Raw genomic sequence first — 24503 nt, 5'->3', positions numbered from 1 at the left:
GGATATGTGTGTGTGTGTGTGTGTGTGAGCGCGCGAGTGTATACCTGTCCTTTTTTCCCCCTAGGGTAAGTCTTTCCGCTCCCGGGATTGGAATGACGTCTTACCCTCTCCCTTAAAACCTACATCCTTTCGTCTTTCCCTCTCCTTCCCTCTTTCCTGATGAAGCAACCGTTGGTTGCGAAAGCTTGAATTTTGTGTGTGTGTTTGTGTGTCTATCAACATGCCAATGCTTTCATTTGGCAAGTTACATCATCTTTGTTTTTAGGTGTATTTTTCCCACGTGGAATGTTTCCCTCCATTGTATTCATATCATTAAACTGTATAATTTATATATAGCTTGTTTTATAGAGTTCCAAAAATTGCATTAAGAAAGACAATTTGTGAGAGTCCTGTATAGAACCAAAGGTACCTCAAATGGGATTAGTTTTTAATATTTATCTTCAAGATTTCAAGTTTTTGGTATAATTATTGCACACCAAAGTATTTAATTATTAATGCATTCTTATTTTAAAGGAAGGTGGTAATTCAAACAATTTCTGGAATCTGTACATTCTTGTGCGGTCCTAGCTCCCTTTTGCATCCTGAATGGAACATTCAATTTTCTGGTTTAAATGTAATTTTTGTGAATTCTTTCATAAGCTATCTTTAATTCCACACAACCAACTGTCTGAAGGCATTATCAATTATTTTGAAAAGGAACTGTTACTACAATGACTAACAAACCTCATTTTTGTAAGCATGGTTGCCTAAAAGGAAACTTTGAATGGCTCTTTACTCCAATGAATTTTATATTTGATACAACTGACCTACTGTTTTATTTTATCAAGAAATCATTCTATCTTGATCCCCTTAACACTTTAACTAACTGCTCTGGACATGTTAACATGCACGCCTTTGTACCTTTCCCTATGTGTTCTGAACACGTTTACACGCGCCACCAGTCCTTCAGTTGTGTGAAGTTAGCACCCCTTTTACGAGAAATATAAATGTTTTTCATAGTTTTTGATAGATGTGCCATAGTTCTCGAGTTCTTTCTACAAAATTTCAATAGTTCTGCAGAATTTGTCGAAGAAAACAACAATACTTGTAAAAATTGTGGTATCGAAACGATCTTTTGTCGATTTTCGCACAAAATAAATTCGTAGGACAGTTCTGAATAGAGCCCCAGTAGTTCTATCGAAAATCCAAATAACATGTTTTTGTGCTGCTAATAGTTTACGAGATAATTGCAATTTAAATCTTTTCACTTACTGTGAAGTTGGCACCCTGTTTTTCAGAAATGTATATTTTTTTCAAAGTTCTTGATAGATATGCCATAGTTCTAGAGTTCTTTGTACAAAATTTCAATAGTTCTGCAAAATTTTGCGAAGAAAACAGCAATATTCGAAAAAATTTGCGTATCGAAAATATTCTTTGTCAATTTTTGCAAAAAGTAAATTCGTACAACAGTTCTGAACAGAACACCAAGAGCTCTATCGAAATTCCTAATAACATCTTTTTCTGGCGATGATAGTTTATATGGTAACTGCTTTGATGTTAGACCCACTGTCTCCACAGAAAAAACTAATTCGTACAACAGTTTTGATGAGCAGTTCTGGATAACACCCCAAGACCTCTATCGATAATCATAACAACATTTTTTGTCGTTATAATAGTTTGTCAGATAATTGATTAATTCTGGGGCTCACTTACTCTTCAAAAAAATTGTCTATTCGTACGTTCTGATGACAGCTGTGGATAGCAATGTGAGAGTTCTATCGAAAATACAAGTAACATATTCTGTGCAGGTAATTATTTACGTAGTAACTGCATTTAATAAGGAATGCTTATGAGTATTTCCCGTGAAGTTTGCACCTTTTACGAGAAATATACATTTTTTTCATAGTTCTTGATATGTATGCAATAGTTCTAGATTTCCCTGCTCAAAACATATTTCTTCCTTTGATTCGGAGGAAACTGATCTTCAGTTAGTGGACAAGTGGTTGTACTAGTATCCATCATCAAGTAGCATCCGAATTTCTTTTCTTCGACAGCTTCTCCTTTACATTTCTTGCATTTTATGATAGTCTTTAGACCACTATTTGTTGCACCTACAGCCTATTGCATGAATTTATAACGAAGTCTGAAAAGCACATACGTGTAAACGGAAATATAATGTGGTTTCACATAGCGTGAATTTAGGCACGTCAGACACGATATCTTTTTGTTGCACATTGAGATATGTTTTAATATTGTCTCATATAATTCCCCAACATTCGACTCTACATTAAGAGACAATATTTTTCGAGAGATTAATTCTTTTTTTTAGAAACGGTATCACATATAATATATCAAATCTCTGCTTAAAATGCTGGTAGTTTATAATTTTTTTGTCCAAAACATCCAAAGCCAGATCCAAAAATGGATGGCTCACCATTTGAATGGTACTTTTGAAATCATCACTGAGTGATATTGCTTGCATGAATAAAGTCATCAAAGAATCGAAACCGCACGTTCCTTTCAAGTTGTAGGTAGCAGATTTGAATTTGCTTGAGGACCCATTTGGGAAAAGTGGCAAATTAATGTCTATGAATTTCTTAGTCGAATTCCAGTTTGGGCAATCATCTAAGTAGTTTTTCTTGCTCTTAGTTTGCATGCTCGATGTGACAATGATTGCATTTTGAAGCTTTTTCAACATTGCACTCTCCTCCATTTTATTATTACAGATCTCTCGGTTTTCTTCTGTTTTTGAACCACAGGATGAAATCTCAATGACACCCCTGGCGAAGTATGATTCTCGATAGTCTTTCTTGGAATGAAATATCTCTTTAGAGTCCAAATTCGGCAGTAAATTATTATCTGAAGAGCGCTGAAAACACACACTATCACTCTTAACTGAGACACCGTTGTTCTCCGCATTCATAACAAGTGAGCTTGAAGTAAGAGAAAATTGTATTCAAAACTATTAAAAATTTTGTCTAACTCTGTCTCATTGCCACCTTCCTGTTGGGTCTCACTTCATAAGGTATTGTTCATTGTGCTCTCAGAATTATCGAGTATATGATTGCTTTTGGGGTTTGTTATGTTCAGCTTCTTATTTTTTCCTCTCCAGTTTTCCTCTTCGTGGTAAGGCAATGATGCTTCAGTTGGTTTGTGCTTCACAGCTTGCTTTGAACATTGGTTTTCCATCATAAGTGGCGCTAACAGTTTTGTTTCCTCACGCAGCCACTTCAAACGTTGAAATATTAATTTGTCTACTCGTAAAGGCAGCTTGTCAAAGTACATTGTCTTTAATTTTGAAAATTGTCCTTTCGTCGCTGCTGACAAATGAGTAGATAAAGGAATATGAAAAGAAGGATATATCACAGCTGTCCACAGTGGTATATAATACATCAACTCTTTCAGCATCTCTGCAGCATTAGGAATGTTGTACGGATTCAAATCAAAGAGATTGTCATCCTTAGTCTGATTTGCGATAACTTCAGCTTCGTTGTAGATACGTTTTGCCATATCAATCCACGCGATTGCAGTAGATTCCTTAGAGTTCCAAATTGATTCCAAAAGATAGTCACCATTGTCTTCACCATCATCAGTTTTCTTGTCATCATCTCTTTTTTGTCAATACATGAATGACATGGACCATCTCTGATAATGTTATCAAGGTGGCGCTGATGTTCCGTCGATGAATATTCTTGACCGCATTCATCAATACCAAGATGTTGACTCAACGCAACAACCAAAAGTGAGCGCAAAGCACTTTCAATATCACGAAAATCTGTCATCATGTAAATATGGGCCAAAGCTCGAACATAAAGTTGTTTGACTTGTGATTTACCTCTTGAATTTACACCTTGAAATCATGACCATAAAATGATTTAAATCTATTCTCAAACAACACGAGGGTAGAATTACTCTTTCATACAAAACAATATGACTATAACACCTATTCAAATAAGTCCAAGCAATTGGCTATTGCTCTAGAAATGGCAACCAACAAAGCCTTACCAAAATCAGTTACAGTGATTTTTGGTCTGGGAACTCCAGATCTGACGATTTCCATAAAGAAAAGTGACAAGAATGATGTATCATGCCTTGAGGATATCATCTGATAAGTTGGGCAACTGATTGATGATCGATTGATGATATTTGGATCTTTACTAGTGACGTTTACTTCGCGGATGCACATGTACTGATACAGGTATATGTACTTGGACTTAATTTCCACACAGTCAGCGATGTTTGACAGATCCCCAAATCGTGAAATAACTCAATATGCAACGCCACCTGTAGCATCTACTTGATCGTACACACTGCTATTGATTTGATGACAATATTTGTGCAACAGACTTTGATCTAACAGAAGAATGGGTCCAATGCGATTGCGTGAATTTCGTCCCGATCGGTAGTATGTTTTGCGATTTGCAGGTTTTCAACAGGCTTACTAGTTGTTATACCAAATCGTTTGTCCCTTACCTCTTCTTTAGCCTTTCCCAAGACATCAGCATTTGGTAAATTTGCAAGAATCATGTCTCCGAAAGACATACTTTTTGTTTCATCATTTCACCAAACAGCTGCAGGCATCTTGTTGTCAACCAATTTAGCAGCTACCTGTTGTCTTCTCGTGCCACGAAGTTGTCTTCTTTTCAGGTGATTACTATCATCTGAAAAGTTTGAAAGTCTGCAGTTCAGAATAATATCGTTGTCCTTTTTTGGCTTCTTCAGAGCAATCCCTTCGAAAGTGGCTCCGCATTCTGTACATCTTCCTTTGATCTTCAAGAAGTACTTTGAAATTGAACTTTCACACACTTTCGCATATTTGAAAGAAAAGGCACATGGAATTTTGTGATGTTCATAAATTTTATCAGCCATCAAATCGATCCATTTCCCTATTTCCAGTCTTGAAGGCTTTCCAAGTATCCTCTTTGTTTGTTTTATGGTAGACTATTTTTCTGCTGACAGTAGTAAGTCAAATTGCTTTGTCATGTCCTTGTTGCACAAAGAACAAAAAACATTCCACGACTCATATTTGCTGTCATCGTCTTTTTCTTCAACAAAACATTCCAGCCTGAAGGTGTTTCTAACAGAAGTAAGCAGATCATGACGATCTTCTTTAATTGTTGTGTAAATATGTTTTGAAGACATTTTCGAGCCGATGTCGGCCATGGCATCGGACAGTTTTTGGAATACCGGATGAGTGGAGTGAATTGAGCGCCTCTATCATCGATTATTTTAAATTTTTATGGATGTTACGGTTAATAAATATCACTTACACAACAGGACCGATGGCACAAGAGGCACCGACTGCACAAGAGCTGACTGAATGAGCATAATGATTATTCGCATGAGAGTGAGTAGTATTGTTACGTTTAGTCATTAGGGGCAGATCAAGGAGTGAAATCCTGCACTGGCGGGCGCCTTCGTATGATGCGGCATGCACCAGCCAAAAAGTGCAGCTGTTGCTGTCATTAGCTTTGATACTACAGCGAGAAGCTTTGATGCTACCTCTATTGTACCTGCTACGCTGACGTCACTTGCCGATTGTTTAAAAGATGCAGTTCACATGTTCATTGTTTCCAGATGTAATGCCACGACTTTTGCATTGTTGCTGTGCTTTGTTTATTATTTTTTGGTCTTGAGACGTCTCAGGGATGTATAACAGTTTTTATTATCCTACCATCGGGCGCAGCTGTTCAGATTGATACATGTTGAAATTTTCTGTAAATGAGTTTTCAACAATTTGCAGTATTGGCGCCTTCTCATTAATAGCTTCCCTTCTCCGTATGCTTTTCATTGTTGTGTGATTCTGTAAATTACTTGTCAACAATTGGCAGCACTGCCGCCTTCTCGTTGTATGATCCAGTATCGACGCTAATGCTCTCTTGATGAGATATGAGCCGATTGCTCGTTTTTATCCACTGTGCCCTTTCGTATATCATTTCAGCAACTATTTGTTTATCAACGTAGTAAGTAGTACAAAGCTAATCCAGAATGTAAAATGCACTTTAATTCTGTTTGAACAGTTTAATCGTCAGTGTCCGCTGTCCGAACGTCAAATATCAAATTAATACACTGCGTCTGTTTGCGTTATTTTATAGGAATATGGAAGAACTGGTGGCACACGTAAACACATTCACAGCACACAGGGACAGGTACAAAGGCGTGTACGTTAACACGTCCAGAGCAGTTAAAGGGTTAAACTACCAGACCTACTGACCATCCAACAAATCCAAATTATTTCAAACAGTGATTGGTGAATATTATTCATTTCTACAATGAAGTAAACAAATTTATTAACTAATTTACAGGTTCTGCCAATTATTCACAGTGTTTTCTGCATACAAAACTACTTTTTACAAGCTACGCTCAGTTCTGACAACTGCCAAAATATTTTAATGAATCCTCTGGGGTGTTCATTAAAATTATCCAAACAGAATAGAAAGGAAACTTTTGTTTACCACAAAACAAGAGCAATTTTCCTTTATGTTATATAACTGACTAAACACACACCTGACTGAAACATTCTGGTAATGTTCTGAGAATCAAAGCCATATCCTTTTACAAGGAGAAACTGAGACTGGTCTGATGTTTACTCAGCCACAACCCAACTTAGGGATCAAAATTATTTCAAGAGAATATTATTTATAAACATTTACTACACATGCACGAAGTAAAGATATGCATTGGTAGAGGTATGTAAAACACCTACTGTGTTCGCAGTATCTGTACCCATGGACTAGGCTTAACAGACCAAATATACTTTAAGCATTATACATATTGGCTAGATAGATAAAAGAAAACACAGTTTACTAGTACAAATAATAAAGGTTATGTGGATGTGCCCATTTTCAGCAAGTATTAGGTTGGTGCATAATTTCATAGCATATTTCCACAAGTTTAAAATACAGAACAGATACACATAGTAGACACTTTAGTGAACAATGATATATTATCCTTCGTTGTTTACAGCAATCTGCCAACGATGGGGTGACTTCTTGATTCTGTGACTGTAGAAGTAATATGGTTTTGAGGCAAAGAACTCATTGAGCCATGTTCAGAGTGCATTTTCATTTGGAAAGAAAGTTCTTTGAGGATTATTTGATACGAAGTAGAAAAGGCGAAAATCTACTGACCCAAGATCAGATGAATAAGATGGGTGTGGAATTACTTCAAAAGCCCACTCCTGTGAACCATTTTTTGTCTGTCTAGAAGAATGTGGACAGACGTAATCGTGGAATAGCATCACTTCACACAATCTTCCCGGCCGTTGTTCTTGAGCTGTGTCTCCAAAACGTGTCAGTTGTTGACAATAAATGTCAGCAGTATTGGCTGAATACACTTCAGGGGAGCAATTCATAATACACCACACCATCATTGTTCCACCAGATGTGTAATATTACCTTTCGTGTGGATGCTTTTTGTTACTGCTTTGTTTGGGTTCAATCATTACTTTCTATTCCTTATTTTAGCAAAAAGACACCACTTCTTGTCACCAAAATGATACAGGACAGGAACGGTTGGTGGTGTTCATGAGCCGACTGGTAACGAGCAAGCTGTAATGTGCATATGGCTACCCACTCATTTTTGTGATTTTTGTTTAGAGCATGTGGTACACATACACTTTATTTTTGAACCTTGCCCATTGTACACAAATGTCAGAAGGTGATGAAATGATCACAATTCATCGAATTTGACAGTTCTCAAGTACAATGATGTGGATCTTTGTGGATTAATGCATTTAAATTATCTTCATCAAACTCCTAAGGTCTTCTTGAACATGGAGAGTCACTAATGGCAAAACAATTCTCCTTAGAATTACAAAACCATTTTCTTGCTTTGCTCTGTCAAATGACATTAAATACAAATGGTGCAAATGTTGCTGGCAACCTCCACTGCTGCTACACCTCTATAGAACCCAAACAGATTAATGTCAGTAGTGCTCCAGTTTCTCCACTTGGCTCTCCACTTTCTAGTGACCACTGTTCCACTCAGTATCTCCAAATGACAAAATGACAATATATAAACTCAGATATAAGTAAACGCAAACAGCAACAGTGAACTACAAATAAAAATAACAACTGACAAATAAACCCACAGCCACCAGAATCCAAACATGCAAAACAAAAGTGCTACAAACTTATGCACCAACACAATATTTAGAAAAAAAAAATTGAAAAAATATTGGGGCATGAAAACAATTTCACATCAGTAGCTGGAAACATGGGAAAAATAAAGTGACCGCTGAAATTAGATCCATTAGATTCAGTCAGGAATTTTATACTTGACCAGCAGATATCAGTTTTATCAGATGAATTGTGAAATGAACCACAAGAATCATCTGGTGACAGAAGCAGGAACTCTTCATTATGAATGTAACAACCAAATTACTAAAATGTGCTGACTTTACAGCATGACTGAAATATGCAGTAGAAGTCGAGAAAACTTATTGGCATCAAGTTAAAACATTGATCTCCTCTTTACTTAGGAAACTACGGCATTATGGTGTTAAAGGAATTACACTTAAGAGAACTGAATCATCACTTAGCAACAAAAAACTGTGTCATGTCATAGTAAGAAATAATACCTTGGGAGTGAAACTGAATTCAGAATGTAGAAACAGTATAAATTATTTCCCATAGGGTTCAGGATTCAACTTGTCTTGACCTACATAAAAGTTATGCTAAAACCATTGGACGACTCTTGAAAAACTACAATGTTTGCCGATTACACAAGTACACTGATAATCAACAAACACACGCATGCCAAAACAGCCAGAAGAATAATGGAACATTCTTACAACCACTTTATAGGCAACAGAACAAAAACTCAACATTTATACGCACAAAAACACACATCATGCAGTTCCATACAAACCTAAATAACTTACAAATACAAGGAGGAGATATCAATGAGACAGACATTGGACAAGGATCCACATGTTCCTGGGCATTCAGATGGATAACAAACTAAGGAGGGCACTAGCATACGAATGGGTTAACCGAAAAGCTCATATCTCTGCCTTGCAATTATAAATGTTCCTCCAGTGTGTCAACCTGCAGAGCTGCTTCCTCGCATAATTTCCACAGTTTCACTGAGTACAATCCAATGGCGCAATTTCATGGCACATGGCAGCTAAGATCAAATACATATTTATCCTACAGAAGCATGCAGTTGTAACATGATGTGATGCACATGACTGAAGATCTTGCATAAACCTCTTCATGGACCTAGGGAATCTTACACCTACATGCCAGTATGTAGCTGTGTAATGGTTTTTATGTCAAATATAAATATTTTGTTTATTTCTGAGGGATTGCCACAGAAGATAATTCCAAAAACAAATGAAAAATCCAAAAGAAGGCATCATTACTGTCTTTAGGCAAATGGCACTGAGTGGATGAGCTTGATGAGTTTACTGATTTGTTGACTCTATTTAACTTTGAAATTCAAGCTGACACCACGTAATTTTACACAATGCCTATAACTTAGTGTATGACCAATAATATCTACTACTTCCAGTAACATGTCATCTTTCATTGCTTGAAATTATATAAAATAAGTTTCTGTGGGATTGAGACCTAAAGAGGTAACTGTAAACCAGTTTTTTTTTTTTTTTTTTGTTTGTTTTGGGTTTAGGGCGCAAAACTTCTATGGTCATTAGCACCCGGCCCGTGACTTAGGAAACAGTAAAAAACTGAAATTGAAAACCAGCAGCAATGGGAACGAAAGTCATAAAATTGGAGAAACTAAAAGCAGAAGGAAGGCTTAAAAATCCACTACAGAAAGGGGTTGGTTGTCCCCAAAAAAAGCTTCAAATGATTGACGTCATTTCACTGGCACTAATAAACTTGAGAACGCGGTCGGCTGAGCGCGTGTCATCTGCTAAAATCGACGATATATCAGGCGATAGCTGTAGACGGGAGCGTAACAGATTAAAATAGGGGCACTCAATTGAAAGGTGTCTTACCGTCCACAGCTGAGAGCAGTGGGGACAGAGTGGGGGAGGATCGCCGCTTAAAAGATGTCGATGGCTAAAAAGACAGTGCCCTATCCGGAGTCTAGTTAAAATTACCTCCTCCCGACGACGCGTTCGGGAGGAAGAGGTCCAAGCACAAGGAAGAGCTTTCAAGTCCCGCAATTTATTATGGGTAAGTGTCGACCAATGCGTGTGCCATAAATGAACAACACGTTGACATAGAACGCTCCGTAGATCGGTGAAGGGAATCAATTGAATAGCTGGCCGAGGAAGAGAGACTGCAGCTTTGGCTGCAATATCGGCCGCCTCATTTCCACAGATACCAACGTGTCCCAGGAGCCAGAGGAACGCAACTGAGACGCCCCCCAGGTGGAGCAAGCACAGACAGTCCTGAATCCGGTGGACCAGGGGGTGCACAGGATAAAGAGCTTGGAGACTGAGGAGAGAGCTGAGAGAATCTGAGCAGATAACATACTGTATCCGCTGATGGCGGCGGATGTAGTGGACAGCCTGTAGAACAGCGTAAAGCTCCGCAGTATAAACCGAACACTGGTCTGGAAGCCGAAAGTGATTTGGGGTGTCGCCAACAATATAGGCACTCCCTACACCTAACGATGTTTTCGAGCCGTCGGTGTAAATAAATGTGGCGCCTGTCATTTGTGCACATAGAGCAGCAAATGCCAGACGATAAACAAGTGAAGGGGTACCATCCTTGGGAAATCGACAAAGGTCATGGAGCAGGCAGATCCGGGGACGGAGCAAAGGCGGTGCTATACCCCAAGTTGTCAAGAAGGTTTTAGGAAAACGGAAGGAAGGAGAATGGAGCAGTTGACGGAAGCAACTCCCGGTGGTAGTAGGGAGGAGGGGCGGCCTGCATACCCTACATCAAAGTGGGCATCGAAAAAAATGTCATGGGCTGGATTAGCAGGCATGGAAGACAGATGGCTAGCATAACGACTCAGAAGGACTGCTCGCCGATTGGACAGCGGAGGTTCAGCAGTCTCAGCATAAAGGCTTTCCACAGGGCTGGTGTAAAAAGCTCCAGACACTAAACGTAATCCACGGTGGTGGATAGAGTCGAGACGCCGAAGAATAGACAGTCGAGCAGAGGAGTAGACTATGCTTCCATAGTCCAATTTCGAGCGCACTAAGGCGCGACAGAGGCGGAGAAGGACCACTCGGTCCGCTCCCCAGGGGGTACGATTCAGGACACGGAGGGTGTTAAGGGATCGCAGACAGCGAGCCGAAAGATAGGAAACGTGGGAGGACCAGCACAGTTTTCTGTCAAACATAAGACCCAAGAATTTAGCGACATTTGAAAACGGAAGGTTGACAGGACCTAGATGTAAGGAGGGCGGAAGAAACTCCTTACGTCGCCAAAAATTAACACAAACGGTCTTACTGGGAGAAAAACGGAAGCTGGTTTCGATGCTCCACGAGTGGAGGCGATCGAGACATCCTTGAAGACGTCGTTCAAGAAGGCTGGTCTGTTGAGAGCTGTAGTAGATCGCAAAATCGTCCACAAGGAGGGAGCCCGAGACATCAGGAAGGAGACAATCCATAATTGGATTGATGGCAATGGCAAACAGTACAACACTCAGCACAGAGCCCTGGGGTACCCCGTTTTCTTGGGAGAAAGTACGGGAGAGAGTAGTGTTCACCCGCACCCTAAATGTGCGCCCTGCCATAAATTCGCGAAGAAAAAGGGGCAGCCGACCTCGAAATCCCCAAGAGAACAGTGTGCGGAGGATGCCTGTCCTCCAACAGGTATCGTATGCTCTCTCCAGATCAAAAAATATTGCTACTGTTGGGCGTTTCCGGAGGAAATTGTTCATGATATAAGTGGAGAGAGCAACAAGATGGTCAACTGCAGAACGATGCTTTCGGAATCCGCATTGGGAAGGTGTTAAAAGACTGCAGGATTCCAGCCACCACGCTAAACGGTAATTCACCATACGCTCCAAAACCTTACATACACTACTCGTGAGAGAAATGGGGCGATAGCTAGAGGGGAGATGTTTGTCCTTTCCAGGTTTCGGAACAGGAACGACGATAGCTTCCCGCCATCGTCTGGGAAAAGTACTGTCGGTCCAAATTCGATTATAAAGGCGAAGGAGGTAACGCAGACTATGGGTTGATAAATGCAGCAACATTTGGACGTGGATACCATCCGGTCCTGGGGCGGAGAAGCGAGAAGAAGAGAGTGCATGTTGGAGTTCCCGCAAGAAGAAAACAGTATTGTAGCTTTCGCGATTTTGAGAGGGGAAAGCAAGAGGTCGCACTTCCGCTGCAGGTTTCTTCAGGAGAAACGCTGGCGGGTAATTTGAAGAGCTCGAAATCTCAGCAAAGTGCTGACCCAACGAGTTAGAAATTGCGATGGGGTCCACTAATGTGTCATGCGCGACAGTGAGCCCAGAGACCGGGGAGAAACTAGGCGCGCCTGAGAACCGTCGAAGCCGACTCCAAACTTCCGAGGAGGAAGTGAAGGTGTTAAATGAGCTAATAAAGAATTTCCAGCTTGCCTTCTTGCTATCGCGGATGACACAACGGCATTGTGGTCGGAACTGCTTATAGCGGATACAGTTGGCCAAAGTAGGATGGTGGCGGAAAACACGGAGAGCATGTCGCCGCTCACATATTGCATCACGGCATGCCTCGTTCCACCAAGGAACTGGGGGGCGCCGGGGCAATTCGGAGGTGCGTGGTATTGAATGTTCCGCAGCTGTAAGAATAATGTCGGTAATATGTGTGACCTCATCGTCGACGCTGGGAAAGTGACGGTCATCGAAAGTCGCTAGAGACGAAAAAAGTGTCCAATCGGCTTGGGCAAACTTCCAGTGTCGCAGGCGCATGTAGGGCAGTTGAGGCTGCAGTCTAAGGACACATGAAAAGTGGTCACTCGAGTGTGTATCATCAAGGGCGAACCATTCGAAGCGCCGAGCTAGCGGAACAGTACCGACCGCAAGGTCCAAATGAGATGAATTTGTCATGGAGGCAGACAAAAATGTAGGGACCCCAGTGTTGAGGCAAACTAGATTTGCTTGGTGGAAGACGTCTAGCAATAGTGAGCCACGTGGACAAGGATGTGGAGATCCCCAAAGCGGGTGGTGGGCATTGAAGTCCCGAACCAGCAAATATGGGTGTGGAAGCTGACCAAGAAGATGAAGGAGATCAGCTCGTGCCATTGGTGTGGACGATTGAATGTATACAGTACAAAGAGAGAACGTGTATCCGGAAACGGAAAGACGGACAGCGACAGCTTGGAAGGAAGTGTTTAAATGGATTGGGTGATAATGGAGAGTTTCATGGAGAAGAATCATGAGTCCTCCATGTGCTGGAGTGCCTTCAACAGAGGGGAGATCATATCGGACGGACTGAAAATGAGGGAGAACAAAACGGTCATGGGGACGCAGCTTTGTTTCCTGAAGACAGAAGATGACCGGCGAGTAGGATGGTAAGAGGATCGACAATTCATCCCGATTGGCTCGAATACCGCGGATATTCCAGTGGATAATGGACATAGGGTGAACAGAAAATGGAGGAATGTGACCAAGGTCGCTGTCAACTCAACGACTGCTCTGAGCTTGCGACCGACAGCATGGAATGGCATTCAGCCGAAGGCAGAAGATCCTGATCCATAGGTTGGTCAGGAGCAGCTCCTGCCACCAGCGATCGGCCGGTTGATCGGCCGCCAGCAGTGCGCCTCGGCGATACGGAAGACGGCCGAGGGCGATTTCCGCCAGGTGGTGCTGTAGATGGGACACGCCTTGGCGGAGAAGGAGAGGAACTGGGTTTCTTCGTAGCCTTCTTGGAAGTATGATGTTTAGAGGATGGAGGAACCGATGGTTGGGAAGTTGCCGTATGTAAAAACTCTTCACGAGTATGCTCTTTTTTCGAAGTCTTGGTGTCTGACTTTTGGGCTCGAGATTTAGCAGAACTCGACGAAGGGTGAGCCAGAGAGTGGGCAGGCGAAAGTGGTGAGGTTGAACGGGTGATCTTTGCGCTGGCCGATCTGACGACCGTGGCACTAAAGGTGAGGTCGCAAGTCTGCGTGGCCACCTCCTTTGTTGGCCGAGGAGAAGCAAGGACAGTGCTGTATTTTCCTTTCTGAGGCATGGTGGGCTGTCGACTGGCGAATAATTTTCGAGCAGCAAAGGTCGACACCTTTTCCTTTACTCTAATTTTCTGGATGAGCTTTTCGTCCTTAAAAACGGGACAATCTCGAGAGGAAGCAGCGTGGTCACCCATACAGTTGATGCAGCGAGGGGATGGAGGTGGACAAGCACCCTCATGGGCATCCTTGCCACACGTAACACATTTGGCCGGATTGAAACAGGACTGACTGGTGTGATTGAACCGCTGACACCGATAGCAAAGCGTTTGGTTTGGATGTAAGGGCGAACGGAAATTATCTCATAGCCTGCTTTGATTTTCGATGGGAGTTGAACTTTGTCAAATGTCAAGAAGACAGTGCGGGTTGGAATGATGTTTGTGTCAACCCTTTTCATAACCCTATGAACAGCCGTTACACCCTGGTCAGACAGGTAGTGCTGAATTTCTTCGTCAGACAATCCATCGAGGGAGCGTGTATAAACGACTCCACGCGAGGAATTTAAAGTACGGTGCGGCTCCACCCGGACAGGGAAGGTGTGTAGTAGTGAGGTACGCAGCAATTTTTGTGCCTGGAGGGCACTGACTGTTTCTAACAACAGGGTGCCATTCCATAATCTGGAACAAGACTTTACAGGACCTGGAATTGCATCGACACCTTTCTGAATAATGAAAGGGTTGACCGTGGAGAAGTCGTGACCTTCGTCAGACCGAGAAACAACAAGGAACTGTGGCAATGATGGAAGAACTGACTGTGGCTGAGACTCAGTGAACTTACGTTTGTGAGCAGACATAGTGGAAGGTGAGGAAACCATTGCGGAAGAATCCCCCATTATTACCGGCGTCTCCGATGGCGCACTCCTCCCTTGTGGGGGGCCTCTCTGAGGGCACTCCCGCCTTAGGTGATTGTTCACACCTCAGGTCACACTTCCTGACAAACGGACGGAGGGACCAATCGGCACTTTCGGAAGGTATCAGCTCGGGTAATCACCCCTCCCTGGGCCTGGCCGTTACCAGGGGGTACGTACGTGTCCTACCTGCCTACCCGGGGCGGGGAATTATGCGTTACCCCGTCACCCGCTACGCATGGAAGTGCGTGGGTCGGCCTTCAGACACGCACAGGGAGGAAGAAAGAGAAAGGGAAAGGAAAGAAGAGAGGTCTCAAACGCCGCAGTGGAGAAAAGGGTAAAGAGAAGAGGTAAGGAAAAGAGAAAGACAAAGGAAGGATGAAGACATACAAGCAAGGAAGGCGAAGAATGCGGTACATTTACAAGTGTCCGTCTCCGGACGTAGGCACAAACCATACTCCCAGAGGGGGAGGAAGGGAAGGAAAGAGCCAGAGGTGAGGAGGGGGGCGAAGATGGGGGATGGGGAAGGATGCAGAAAGGGAAGGTATGCAGCCCGGAAAGGAAGGAAGGCCACAATAGCTCGGGGTCCCGTGCTCGCTACGCACATATCCACAAAAGAGTTGTGGATCCCCTAGGGGGCTGTAAACAAGTTGTAGGCCACATCAGCTATCATATGATTTGTGTCTTCTTAGGTTGAGGATCAACATTTGATTGATATGCCTGTGTCATCAGCAAACATTACAGTATGCAAAACAACTTGATGGGAAATTAATGAGATCACTGAATTGTCTGAGTGACAAATTACATAAACAGCCACTGTGCAAAGAACGTAAATGGAGAAGCAGCCAGAATGAGTACAACTGCAATAGCAGTAAAATGAGTCTATAAATGGTGGCTATCAGAGACCCATTACAACCAAGGAGAATCAAGAAATTCAGTCGGTATGCCACAAGGTGATCAACAATCAGAAACCTGTATGATGTGAACAAACCACCAAGCACTAACAGTATGGGATGAGACAATTATGAGAGCAGCTGAAATTAAGGCCCACATATATGCTTATTTTGTTAAAAATTAACTTCTCCTCTCAAAACAAGTAACAACAGTAGTAAGGGTAATGTGCTATGCAGCAGGGAACTGGAAGTCTGTTGGTGATCATGATTTATTATACAACTTTGTAATTCTATGAACAATTTAGAGAGATTAATACTGAATTGAATGTGAAGAATAGGAAATTCTGTAACAAATTAAAGAATGTGGATAAAATTGGAAAAAACATAAATGGAAGGGATGAAAATGATCAGAAATATAATTTTTCATCTGCACTGAAACCTGCATGAAAGAGCACTTCATAACAGTGAGCTGCCTAAAGGATTGGTCAGCTATAAGGGGCCTGCAGATCTGATCTTGGCATTTGCTTCATCTCACAGTACAGTATCTTTTTTCATTGGTGGGAGTTTGTGAAAGGCTCCATCTACATGCCCTCCCTTCAAACAACTTTGGGTTAACTATAATGCTACATGGTAACAGCAGTGACTGGAGGAAGTCCTGATACATTTGTGAATGCATGGGTCAAGTCTATTGTTTGTATACTTATGTGTGTGTGTGGGGGGGGGGGGGCAGGGGAGGGGGAACAACGTTGGTATTTGTGATCAGTAAATGGAGAATTTGATCCTAAACATAGTTGTGGAAAGTACCTTAATGTTCTATGTGCATGCACATATATCACATAGAATTGGAGAATCATATGGTTCTTTTGTAAATGAAGGCTTTGCAGGCATGCGTCGAAGCAAAATACTACCCATAGTCTGTATCTTCATTGATGTCACAGTTGTACCCTTATGAAAATTAATGATTTTAAACAACCTGATGAACTGCTTATACATGTACAATTTATTTTAGAAAATTATGATAACCTTAAATTGTCTCAATGTGTTGCATTTATTGTTAAATATTTTAGAATGTTTTCATAAAATTAAATTTGCTTTTAGTGTTAACATTGTAATCTCTACCTTGGATAGAGATGGATTGTGAAGGTTATTCATTCATTTGTTCTTTTATTTACACATTGCATTCTGTAGATGAAGATGTGGATGGATGTAGAATGAGCTCGGCTGCAAATTAAAAGGCAGAAGCTGCCACAATAATTTACTTCAGTGAAGTATATGGACAACCAGCAACTTAAAGAGCACAAATCTACACACACACACACACACCTCATTATGGGAATTGCTAGTAGATTATTTTGTACATATGTGTATGTACATTAACTAATATGAAAAATATCACTTTTGCTCTTACCACATTACTCGGCTACTTATTTTACCTAATATCTACATCGATACTCCACAATTCTCCTTATGGCACATGGCCGAGAGTACCCTGTACTGCTACTAGTAATTTCCTTTCCCATTCTACTCACAATCAGAACAAGGGAGAAATTACTGTTATATACCTCCGTATGAGCCCTAATCTCTCATATTTTATCTTTGTGGTTCTAATGAGCAATGTGTGTGTGGCAACAGAATCGTTTCACGGTCAGCTTCAAATACCAGTTCTCTAAACTTCCTCAACAGCATTCCTCAAGAACATCACCTTCCCTCCAAGGATTCCCATCTTAGTTCCTGAAGCATGTCCATTACACTTGCATTTTGTTCAAACTTACTAGTAACAAATCCAGCAGCCTGCCCCTGAATTGCTTCTCTAACAAAGGATTAATACACCTTTACACAGAAATTATGTCAGCTGTCTATGTGTTGGTGAAGTTTAACCCCATTCAACATAAAAACTAAAGTTACATGAAACTTGCATCACTGAGCTAAAATATTCTGATAGGCACAAGACAGTGGCTAATAATGTAGTACTGAACTTTGGTTTTTGATACATGATGTCTACTGGAAACTAAATATTCCTGTTCATCCACTCTACAAGCAATCAAAACAGCAAAACCACACCCTAATACTCCACACAGAATATAACGGGACAACTCATTGAATAAAAGAATGAAAAATACACCTATGCTTACTTACACATTCATTCCTCTTGTATTCATCCAAATGTCTCTGCAGAACATTGTGCACCTTCTCACCTCATCTCATAGCTCACTATTTCTTTGCAATATCACTCCACTGTATAACACCTCATACTGTAATTAGTTGTGCTCTACTGGATCTGGCTGAAGGATTTAATTCTCCCCTTTACCTGAACATACAACAGGTTGATACTCAACATGTTCTCCAATTAGTCACTGAACAGTCCTCCTGGGTTCTTCCCCAGGAACAGCTGCTCCCAACCCACATTTCTGCTATCCACTTTTCCTTAATGATACTTGGTGGTTCCAAAAGATGATTTTCCCCATCTCAAATTCCCAGTTTTCCATATCTTTGCTATAGTTGAACAAATTTCTCTACATGATAAAAATTAACCATCAGCAGTTTAGTGCCTTAACCCTAGCATGCAACAAGTGGATGGCACAGACTTGCACAGCCATAACCAGCATTTTAGAAACAATATTTCTGAAATTATGTCTTACATTTCTCGAAGCATGATCCATTACAAACTGACCTCCACATTCCATCTTTCATGCAATGCCACATCAGCCCATAATCACATTTAGCTGTTTGAGCCTCAATGTAGGACATGGAATTTGTGTTAGCAGCTCCTATGTATTGGTCTGCAAGATGACGAAATCTTCAGAGAACTTGAAACAACTGAGAATTACTGTTCAACAGCACACAAATGATAAGAATCAGTTCAGCTTCTTGATACCAAAATCAAATCCCTTGACTTCATTCACTAGGTGATGAGTCTCTTACTATTACCTTCCTTACTGATGCTATCTTCACATATTACAAGCAAGAAAATCACAAAACAGAAGGAAGTAATAACATGCCATGAAAGTGCATCAAAATTAGGTCTGAAAAACAAATGACAAATGGTAAGGAGCAAATCTGATGTAGGAACCAGTTCGGTCAGGTTTTCAGAAAAGATCAATTGTGAATCAGGTACTTTAGGAGTACAGTAACGAAAACTTAAATTTATTGATCTAGTTTTTCATGCAATCAGGTAGAAAATTCCCAATTCCACAATTAAAAGAGAAGCTTACTGGCCATACGTCAGCATTAAAATGGTCAGCCCTATTATTTTGCATCATTAAGCCCCAGCATTTTACATTAAAAAGCTTCCAAAAGCACGAAGATCACTTGTCAATTCAGCCAACATAGCTAAGATGTCCCCTGCACATGTGCTACTCAGGATCACTGTCATGGCCATAGATCCTATTTGTAGATTTTCTCAGGTGTCTCGCACTATTTAATGTAAGTTATGTATTTCAAAAGTAAAATGTGAGGTACACACCAGTGATTTCAGTGGCAACCCAGATGACAAGATTTTCCAGAGCTCACTACCACCAATACTCAGGCCTGCACACTTGTGTTGGAAGCAGCACTCGCAGCCAACACCATCTCCTCACCTCTGCTCCTGGTGCCATGGAGGCAAGTGGTATGGCCTGTGGTCTCTGGGGCCACATAAGGAGGACAGTATGGCCTTTGTTTTTGCATTAAGTGGTTACCAACTACAACCGAGCCACTTCGACAGCAACTACAGCTATGCAATAGGACACCCAACAGTTTGTTGCGTTGGTCAAGCTTCTCATTTGCACAACTACTACTACACCTGGAATTTCCATTTCTGTAAAGCTCTTCTTGTACAACAACACTACTACTGTTTCACTTACTGTCCTGTCCACTTGTCATTCCAATTCATCACTTTTATCTGTTTAAAATAGCATAATATGAGTCTCTGTGACACTAAATCTTGGCCTATTAGCTGCCAATCAGCCACATTCCTTTACATACTGTCTGGGCTGTTCCTAGCACATTATTTGGGTTTCTTGACTCTTATCTTGTATAATCACTAAACATTCAGAGTCTGAATCCTTTACAGCCACAGGGAGACTGTTTAAGTACAATGAGATCAAGAGTGAACCAGTACTTTCCACAATTGTGTGTTGAATGTTCCACGGTCTATATCTAATTTTAGTCCTGTGACAATATCATCAATGTGACCATCTCTTTCTCTCAAAGAAGTTATAAAGCATATTATGACAAGTAATCTTCTTTCTTTAGGTCTGCCAGGTCTCTAATGGTGAGGTCATACATGGCTTCATCTATGAACAATTATTCACCAAAAGTCATTAATAAAGTTTTTCTCAGACTGACAAATTTATAACAAATACAACAGGTACCACAGATGCCACAATAGGTACAGGTTGTGGCCAAAGTATCAGGGATGATCTATAACACATGAATGTTACATCTTTCTTCAAAATGCTAAAAGGTTTTGTGACAAACCTGTGAATAGCTGTGATTCACTCAAAATATAAGAACATACACTATTCTTTTGAATTGTATTATGTCCCGTTATTGAAAGGAGGAATATTTCTCAAATGAACTATGATTAAAATATACACTTTGTCTAAATGTGAAGTATATCCATCACACACTGCCATTATAAAATATATTTTATATCAACAGTGGCTATGGAAAACAGGATTATACCAGCCAACAGTCCCATTCCACTTCTATTTACAACAGTCAGCATGTAACAGGTGATACGAGGGTAATCCCACAAGTAAGGTCTCCTATTTTTTATAAGTACAGAACTCTGTTTGTGTGGCAGGTGGTCACACTGATGTGAAGAGTGCTTCATGCGCTGTGTGTAAACATGCACACGCTGCGCTGAGGTGCTCAGTCTTCACTTGGCAGCCATTGAGAATGGAGTTCCTGTTGGATGTTACTGCCAAGTGTGAATTGCGTGCAGTTATTTGGTTTCTGAACGCGAAGGGCACTGCGCTAATTTAAATCCATTGCCGATTGATGGAAGTGTATGGTGAGTCATGCATGGATGTCAAAAATGTTTGTAAGTGGTGTAGAGAGCTTGCAGTCTGCCAGTAAAGTCATGGCAACCCTTTTTTGGGATCAGAAATGGGTATTGTTGGTCGACTTTATGCTCACTGGGACCACAATTAAGACTGACAGGTACTGTGAGACTCTGAAGAACTCAAACCGGCAATTCAGAACCAGAGAAGAGGAATGTTGAGCAAGGGCATACACATTCTCCATGACAATGCTTGCCCACACATTGCTCTCCTGCAACAGTTTCAGTGGAATAACAACCCACCCACCCTATAGTCCTGCCTTGGCACCCAATGACTCTCACCTGTTCCCTAGGTCAAAAGAACATTTCGCCGGAAAGCAATTTAGCTCCAACAATTAGGTGAAAGAGTTTCATAACTTTCTGAACAGCATGTAAGCTGGTATGACATGGGCATACAAAAACTGCCACAGCATCTACAAAAATGCATAAACAGAAATGGTGATTATGTCGAAAAATAGCTAAATGTTCAAGCTGTAAACTGACATAAACCATAGTAGAAATAAACAGGTCTATGTACTTATTTAAAAAAAATAAGAGACCTTACTTTTTGGATTACCCTCGTATTAAAATCAAGTGGACAGTTAGAAGAATACTCTACAATTACAAACAGCAACAAGTTCCAGAAAACTGACAATCTGTGCCAATTGCACTGAAATGCGTCCTTTACTCTACACAATTAACAGATCACTTTTTTCCTCACTCTGCATGCAATATATCATGAGTGTGAATACTTACAATATTCTCAGTTACATTCACTTCAACATTTACTTCAGGATCTTCCTTGACAAAATCAGTGGACCAAGATAGTTCCAATAGATCTTCAACAAACTGAAAGAAGAAAACAATCTGTGAATTATAGCTGCTTGCTAACTTATGTACCTATGACACAGCTCTCAATATTTCTTCCTTATGAGTATCATCCAATTTTGCAGAGATTCTTATTGCTTGGGAAGAGTGAGTGTCAGAATGCATCCAAATCAGTTCTAATGTCTGATTTTGCTATCAGCCATTGAGTAGTATTTATTTGGCATACTTTCACTTTCTATTCCTGTCACATGATCCACTCTGATTTCAGAGGCACTATGGCCTGCTCTATCAGATGGTCATACTCCCATATACAAACCTGATTATATATATATACATATATGAATATAATAGGGAAACATTCCACATGGGAAAAATATATTTAAAAACAAAGATGATGTGACTTACCATACGAAAGTGCTGGCAGGTCAATAGAAAAACAAACAAACACATACATACCACAAAATTCAAGCTTTCGCAACAAACTGTTGCCTCATCAGGAAAGAGGGAAGGAGAGGGAAAGACGAAAGGAAGTGGGTTTTAAGGGAGAGGGTAAGGAGTCATTCCAATCCCGGGAGCGGAAAGACTTACCTTAGGGGGAAAAAAAGACGGGTATACACTCGCGCGCACACACACATATCCATCCACACATATACAGACACAAGCAGACATATTTAAAGACAAAGAGTTTGGGCAGAGATGTCAGTCGAGGCGGAAGTGCAGAGGCAAAGATGATGTTGAATGACAGGTGAGGTATGAGTGGCGGCAACTTGAAATTAGCGGAGATTGAGGCCTGGTGGGTAACGGGAAGAGAGGATATATTGAAGAGCAAGTTCCCATCTCCGGATTTCGGATAGGTTGGTGTTGGTGGGAAGTATCCAGATGACCCGGATGGTGTAACACTGTGCCAAGATGTGCTGGCCATGCACCAAGGCATGTTTAGCCACAGGGTGATCCTCATTACCAACAAACACTGTGTCCATTCATGCGAATGGACAGTTTGTTGCTGGTCATTCCCACATAGAATGCATCACAGTGTAGGCAGGTCAGTTGGTAAATCACGTGGGTGCTTTCACACGTGGCTCTGCCTTTGATCATGTACACCTTCTGGGTTACAGGACTGGAGTAGGTGGTGGTGGGAGGGTTCATGGGACAGGTTTTACACTGGGGGCGGTTACAAGGATAGGAGCCAGAGGGTAGGGAAGGTGGTTTGGGGATTTCATAGGGATGAACTAACAGGCTACGAAGGTTAGGTGGACGGCGGAAAGACACTCTTGGTGGAGTGGGGAGGATTTCATGAAGGATGGATCTAATTTCAGGGCGGGATTTGAGGAAGCCGTATCCCTGCTGGAGAGCCACATTCAGAGTCTGGTACAGTCCCGGAAAGTATCCTGTCACAAGTGGGGCACTTTTGTGGTTCTTCTGTGGGGGATTCTGGGTTTGAGGGGATGAGGAAGTGGCTCTGGTTATTTGCTTCTGTACCAGGTCGGGAGGGTAGTTGCGGGATGCGAAAGCTGTTGTCAGGTTGTTGGTGTAATGGTTCAGGGATTCCGGACTGGAGCAGATTCGTTTGCCATGAAGACCTAGGCTGTAGGGAAGGGACCGTTTGATGTGGAATGGGTGGCAGCTGTCATAATGGAGGTACTGTTGCTTGTTGGTGGGTTTGATGTGGACGGACGTGTGAAGCTGGCCATTGGACAGATGGAGGTCAATGTCAAGGAAAGTGGCATGGGATTTGGAGTCGGATCAGGTGAATCTGATGGAACCAAAGGAGTTGAGGTTGGAGAGGAAATTCTGGAGTTCTTCTTCACTGTGAGTCCAGATCATGAAGATGTCATCAATAAGTCTGTACCAAACTTTGGGTTGGCAGGCCTGGGTAACCAAGAAGGCTTCCTCTAAGCAACCCATGAATAGGTTGGCGTACGAGGGGGCCATCCTGGTACCCATGGCTGTTCCCTTTAATTGTTGGTATGTCTGGCCTTCAAAAGTGAAGAAGTTGTGGGTCAGGATGAAGCTGGCTAAGGTAATGAGGAAAGAGGTTTTAGGTAGAGTGGCAGGTGATCGGCGTGAAAGGAAATGCTCCATCGCAGCGAGGCCCTGGATGTGCGGAATATTTGTGTATAAGGAAGTGGCATCAATGGTTACAAGGATGGTTTCCGGGGGTAACACATTGGGTAAGGATTCCAGGCGTTCGAGAAAGTGGTTGGTGTCTTTGATGAAGGATGGGAGACTGCATGTAATGGGTTGAAGGTGTTGATCTTTCCTCTCCCACATCCACACCGGCTGTTCAGAGCATCCTCCTACAGGCCAACCGTAAATTAGAACAGCATGCCACCCTTCACCTCAAAAAAACTATCCAATCTCCTGGTTTCCCACCTCCAGAAAGGCAACTCACCCTTCACAACCTTTCCAGCAAACCACAACCTCCTCTCATTGCACACAAACCCATTCTCTCCCATCTACCTAATCTTCCACTTCCAGCTCCACTCCCTCCAAAACCTCAAAATTCCAATCAACACAATCTGGAACCACAACACCCTAATTCAGTAGTTAACCTTTCCTCCAAACCTCTCTCCCAATCCGAAACCTCTGTCCTATCCAAAGGCCTCACCTTCAGCCCCACTCCCAGATTCAACCAAACAGCCCTCGTCAAAGATTTACTGTCCTACACTCGTACTCTCTGCTGGAAATATCACTTTGCCACGAAGAAAAATGATCCTAATCCTACTCCTAATGATCTAACTCCACAAGACACCATCCAAATTGAACCCTGCCTGGAACAGTTCCGTCCTCCGTGGCAGCGGGACCCACCTCCTCTTCCTCAAAATCACCCTCTCCAAACCTTCCAGGAA

The 24503-nt window shown here is 41.7% G+C and overlaps 1 protein-coding gene across 1 annotated transcript in view; it reads right to left on the bottom strand.

The window, feature by feature from the left end:
• Positions 1-24503, bottom strand: part of LOC126427290 (uncharacterized) — a 126340-nt gene that overhangs the window by 70327 nt on the left and 31510 nt on the right. Inside the window, exon 4 of the mRNA XM_050089579.1 lies at positions 21583-21675. Within this exon, the coding sequence (XP_049945536.1) occupies positions 21583-21675 (93 nt within the window). The remainder of the gene's footprint in view (positions 1-21582; positions 21676-24503) is intronic.

The sequence above is a fragment of the Schistocerca serialis genome, chromosome 11 (assembly GCF_023864345.2).
Source record: "Schistocerca serialis cubense isolate TAMUIC-IGC-003099 chromosome 11, iqSchSeri2.2, whole genome shotgun sequence".
NCBI lineage: Eukaryota > Metazoa > Arthropoda > Insecta > Orthoptera > Acrididae > Schistocerca > Schistocerca serialis.
Note: the sequence above shows the minus strand (reverse complement) of the source record. Positions and strands in the feature narration are given on the sequence as shown.